Source organism: Humulus lupulus, chromosome 1 (genome assembly GCF_963169125.1).
Source record: "Humulus lupulus chromosome 1, drHumLupu1.1, whole genome shotgun sequence".
Taxonomy (NCBI): domain Eukaryota; kingdom Viridiplantae; phylum Streptophyta; class Magnoliopsida; order Rosales; family Cannabaceae; genus Humulus; species Humulus lupulus.
The window spans coordinates 257,177,730-257,183,820 of NC_084793.1; the positions used below are offsets into that span (position 1 = coordinate 257,177,730).

Sequence of the window (6,091 nt, forward strand, 5' to 3'; positions counted from 1 at the left end):
TTAGAATAATAGTACATTGTTATACAAAAATGTAGAATACTTTTTTCCCCCTTTAATTTGGTGGGATCTGGTCAGAAAAAAGCACTACAAAATTTATATATATATATATTATTTTTACTCCTAGCATAATTTGTGACAAAGCGTGGAAAGTTAATTATCACTAAAAAAATATTATCATAAATTAACTTGTGACAATTTGTTTTAACAATTATAACTTAAAGTAACATTACTATATGTTAACATTTTTATAGTGAAGGGAAGAAAAGATTAAGATTCATATGAACACCTAATAACATAAATTGCCAGTTTGTACAAAACAGAAAAAGAAAGGTTGCTAAAAACAGTAACTATATATATATATATTAATATGATGATTTGGGATAAGAGATAATGGATTCCCTGAAGGAGTGAAAAGGGAATGCCTTATGAAATGGATATAGAACTTTATGTAGTGTTATTATATAATATATATTGACTTATAATGCACAAACAAAATCTCCACTAGTCTCTATATCGTCTATGTCCCCATCAGCATCTATCTCATCATCGAGATCCATGCTCCCACCAAGAAACTGCCCTCCAAGTTTGGCACCATCCCCGGGCGTCCTTGCTTCTTGAATTATGGCCACTATCTGTTCTTCACTTTGTGATGAAGACTCATTTTCTTCCTCATTACTAAGCAATCCACTTCCCTCCTCCTCATCCATGAATTCCATTGGCAAGTTCTTTAGGAACCAAGAATGCTTCTTAATTTCCGGGATTGTTATTCTCTGTGGCCAAAAAAGAAGCCAAATATTACCAGTAACTCGAGACACTCAAAATTTACCCACAATGATGTGGAATATGGTTAAGATACCTTTTCAGGACTGGCAACAAAAATTCGAGATAGGAGATGTTTGCATTCCATGGATACTCGAACATAGTCTGGAATTGAATAGTGGACACTAAGAATTCTCTGCAATAAGAGATTAGAGATTTTTGTTTATCTATTGTTTGGCCATGCAAAAAAAAAGGAGATTTTAGATATTTGGTAGGTAAAGAGGGTATAACCATTTAACCTGAAGTGTTTTTCTGAAGTTTCTTGGATCTTCTGGATCTTCAAAGGGATAAGCCCCAACCAGCATCACATATAATGTAACCCCACAAGACCAAACATCTGCTATCTGTGATTCCCAAACATGTAAGAAGAGATATATACATTTATATAAATATTTACATATATAAAGAAGTGATCATACACTGATACACGTTAGGTGACCAAAAAAGTTGGATGGACCTATGTGAAAATGACCAAAAAAAAAAAAGAAAAACAACAAAAACTAATGAAAAGAGAGAAAAAAGACAAAGATTACCTTCCCATCATATTCTTTCCTTGACAAGACCTCTGGCGCGATATAGGCCGGTGTTCCAACAGTGGATTTGGGTTGTGAATGCAGAACAGAAGACTGTAAATAACAATGCAACAGAAAAAAGGCTCAAATAATTGAAACTAAGAAAAGGTTTTACTATAATGAGTAATTATTAGTAAGCTTATTGCCTTTGAATAACCAAAATCACAAATTTTGAGACGTGGGGCTGAGCTTCCATCAAGAAGTGTGTTTTCCAACTTAAGATCTCTGTGACAAATTTGCTGCAGCACCAGACATTGATACAAGAGGTCAAGACTTTATAAAGTTTGGTGAAGAAACAAATTACTTCTCTTTTAGTTGATTTGAGAGATGAGGATATACATACCATTGAATGGCAGTAACTAACCCCTGAAATCAGCTGCTGGAAAAAGTATCTTGCCTGATATAAGTATAAAGAAACAGAAAAAATGTAAGTGAGACATACCAAAACCATTAAAAAGAAGGATAAGAAAAAGGTAGGCCCTTTTTCACAATTGGAATTGGAATTGGAAACTTGTACTTATACACTCTCCCAACCATTTGAGCTAGTCTCGAGTGACTTTTTTTGTATATTCAATTTACCTCATCTTCAGCGAATCTACCAGCATTGCATATTCTTTCAAAAAGTTCTCCTCCTGCTGCATATTCCATGACTATGGCTAAATGAGTTGGAGTTAACAAAACCTGCCAAGATTAACTAGTAAGAAATGGTAGAAAAAAGAAAATTACCATTGTTGCTGTACATGTATACAATAATACAAAGAGTGGGTATACCAATTAAACTACAATATGTTAAGTGCTAGAGCTTCAGTATAGCACTCAATTAACCATCTATTAAAAAATACATGGAAAAATAATAGTCAACAGTTTTGAATTGATCAACCACACCTTCAACAACCCTCATAAGCAATCCCATACTTTTTTTTTTTATTTTACTGTTTCAGTTAATTAGTTTTATCCTATTGAAGCCAATTGAATAATGCACACATATGTAGACAATTGACCACAGTTCCATCGCAATTCTTATCTGAATTAGCTAGCAAAAAGTAAAGTCAACTACGAGAATGATCACATTCAAATTTTGGTTCATCCAGTTACTGCTACATAGCTTTCTAAGTTTAAAAATGAAATCTGAAATACTTATATCCTAATAAGAAAGAAAACTTGAAAGTTTCTTTATTTTGGGCCCAGAAACAGAATGTCAAAACTCATGGGATTAGAATAACGGAACAAGAATAAACGGGAAGAGGGAATATATAACCAAGTTGGCAACAAATTGTTATTATACTCATAAGCAATAACTCTGATTCTCTTAAAGCTACTTCAAAATACAAATAAAACCAGCAAAGCTATGTCAATTGAGCTAAAAAGGCAATAACTCAACAAGTCTATAACCTAATAGACAGCCAAGATGGCCATGAAAAAAGATTGACCAAAGGATCCTGATGACATTTATTATTTACAAAGCGTAGAAGTAAGAACAGTACCTCCTTAAATCTTATAATATTAGGATGCTTCAAAGACCTGTGATTCATGATCTCCCTTTGTACATGCTCATCAATCTTCATACCAAACCAGATAAAAAAATAATAATAAATAATTTAGTTCCAGAAACCCAGATGAGAAAATGAACAAACAAAACAAACCAAACCAATATAAGAATACTTATAAAAATCAGATGTGTTATACTAATAATATAATACATGTATATGAGAAATGAAGCTGACTGTGAAATTTCTTGACCCGAAAAAGATAACGATATGAACAAAACTAAAGAAGAGCATACATAGATAGCAACTTGAGCAAGTACCTTCTGGCCTCTCTCAATAAATTTGACAGCATAGAGCTCACCGCTCCATTTATCTCTGATCAGTTTGGCTACACCAAAGTTCCCAGACCCAATATCTTTCAGTACCTCGTATCGCTCCATTGTAATGACCAAAATACTGAGGTTCTGCCTCAACAAGATTGAACCCAACTAGTATTTATATATATTCTTTACAACACCAATATGTATGTAAATATATATAGTCTCTCTCTCTCTCTCTCTCTCTCTATCTATCTATCTATCTTTAGTAGACTCTCTACTTGCTTGCGTGAAGCATCTCCATGGATTTTTGAAAGTCTCTGAATCTGCAATGCAAAAAGCTGTTCAGCTTATTGGGCTAAAAGTATTATTATTAGTAGTAAGCACCAACTCTCTCTCTCTCACAACAGTGGACTGTCCCAAAAAAAAGTCTTTCCTTCGCAGAACAGAGAACGACAACAAGTAGAGAACAGCCACGTGGCAGCTTCTTAGTGACTGAAATTTCAAGCAGTGGACTGAGACAACGTTGTGGGGTGGGGGCTATGGCGCATTACTATGAATATGTACCCCTCGTTGGAGAAGACAGAAGAGAGAAGAGTCATCGCGCCAACTTATGTTATACGACTCACCGGACGACGTCGTTTTGAGGATTGTTGTAATGATACGTGGCAGAAGACTATTGCAGGGCAGAGTTTATCAGTGTATAGTTTTCTGTGGAAGTATGGGAACAGAATTTGGGGGTTGAGAAAGTTATATAAAATTCTTGCGGTTTACGAGGAGAGAGGGATAGGATGACAGAGGATAAAACAGAAAAGATGACGTGGACGGTGGGGAGAGGAGGACAGCGAGATATGGTGGGCTATTTGAGAGTGGAACCCACTTTCCATTGGGAAGTGAAACTGCCTTTCTTTTTTTCTTTTTTTTTTTATTTCTCATCAATTTTTGTAGCATACAATTATGGCTCACAGCAAGTAATCAAACAAAAAGATTATCTTCAGAGTAAGAAAAACAAAAAGATTATCTTCAGAGTAAGAAAAACAAAAAGATTATCTGTCAAGTTTTTATATACAAATTATTGATCAATCAATAATATTCAGATACATTATTAAAAATAGTTAGAAAAAATACAAAATTTAAAATGTGCTTTTTTTATTTTTTTAATTAAGGTGAATGTGATAAAAACAAATTTGTTTTCAGAAAATGTGATTATTTTTTTAGAAAAAATTGAGAATACAGTTTCTGGCCATACCAAAAAAACAACTTTTTTCACAATTAATTTTTTTTTTCAAATTTATGATGTCTAAATATGTTTTGTCTTTAATTTTACGACATACTTTTCAAAATAATTGATATTTTAATTTTCAGATAAAATAATAATGTCGTATAAAAAATGAGATGTGGTGATTGATCCTCTTTAAGATCAACTATTTTAACTACTTCATTGACCAAAAATAATTAGTTGGTTAAATCTGTTATACCGTTTTTTGCTTCAGCTATGGTCTATAAATAGCTTTAGCTCTTTTTGTTTAAAGACTTGTAATCAATTCAAGAGTAAGAGAGAGACAGAGATTAGGAAAGCTTGTTAGAGAGAGTTTTTCAGTTCTTTGAGATTAAGGGTTGAGGGTGTACTCGGGGTTTGGTTGAAGAATTGAGATTGTTCTTCTGTTCTGAGTGCTGTGAGCTTGAGAGATTCTGTCGGTTGTGTTTTGTACAAATTTAGATTCTTATTATTGGATTCGAGTTGATGAAGCTCAGCTGGAGTATGGCCAGGGATCATATTGATCTCTAGGACCGGAACCAGGATAACTTCTGTGTTGTTTTTTTTATTGTTTCTCTGTTTATATATTCTTGCTTAATTGATTTTGTTTCTGCTCTTAACCAAATATTTGATTTGTTTGACCATCAATTATTTAGATCAGTTTGTTAGATAGATTTCTAACATGAGAAAATAAGAAAGTTTGTCAATATTTTATAACTTTTAACGTAGTATGTTGTGTAATTTTCCTTTTCATATAACCTGTCTGGTTAAATGATAAATAATATTGAGGAAAAAAAACAACGTCTCATAATTTTATTAAAAGAAAAAAGTTATATGTCAATTTCCAAAGAATTCTTATGCTATTAGTCAAAATGGAATTGACGTCTTAAATAAAAACAAAAGTATTTTATCACAACATAAAAACATGAGAATGCCATAAAGGAAAGAAAACTAGAGAACATTTTTCTCCTTCTATATTGCGACAAAATTTAAAGAAGACAGTGCACTTCTTCTATTGGGAAAAAAAGATTCTTCTTTCTTTTTTCTTTTTTCTTTTTTCTTATTTCTTTAGGCACATTTATAGTGTTTTACCCAATATTCCAAAAGAGAAGCTTGATTTTAATTTAGGTGGTGGCAGTGTTGTGGGACAAGTACCAAGTTCTTATGGGGGTGGTGGTGTGGTGTGGTGCCGTGTGAGTTAGGCTGGCAAAGGGGGAGAGGGGAATTGTGTGTTTGTTAATGATTTCATCTAAGTTCAACTTGTGTGTACTCTGCCTTTAACTTCGCTTGTGGTCCAATACCAAAGTTGCCTTTTTGGTGAAATGTTTTCATTAAGCTTGGAATTTGGGAGAGGTTCTTCTTTTTATTGAGCTAGCTATAGTTTAATTAGTTGGATCACTCAATTCAAGTCAACTACTCAATTCCCAAAGCCATTGATAAGTTAGTTGAACAATTCATTGAGTTGAAGAGTTACTATGCATTACATATTGTTTTGGGTGGGAAATTAATATTCTTAATAAGAGAATAATATAATACTCATAAAAAGTTTTGGCCAACGCCACATATCTCACTATTTCGTCCTAATAATTTATAAATAAAATCATCATTATTATGTAGTAAAATATAAAACTACTTATT

The 6,091-nt window shown here is 32.9% G+C and overlaps 1 protein-coding gene across 1 annotated transcript; it reads right to left on the reverse strand.

The window, feature by feature from the left end:
* Window positions 1–273: 273 nt before the first annotated feature.
* LOC133805792 (serine/threonine-protein kinase SAPK2) lies at window positions 274–3,725 on the reverse strand. The gene is made up of 9 exons (XM_062243948.1): window positions 3,199–3,725; window positions 2,876–2,950; window positions 1,971–2,072; window positions 1,735–1,788; window positions 1,538–1,630; window positions 1,353–1,445; window positions 1,059–1,163; window positions 857–955; window positions 274–770 (listed from the first exon to the last, which is right to left on the reverse strand). The coding sequence occupies exons 1-9, from the start codon at window positions 3,316–3,318 to the stop codon at window positions 477–479; spliced, it is 1,035 nt and encodes a 344-aa protein (XP_062099932.1). The 5' UTR covers window positions 3,319–3,725; the 3' UTR covers window positions 274–476.
* Between the last annotated feature and the right edge of the window lie 2,366 nt (window positions 3,726–6,091).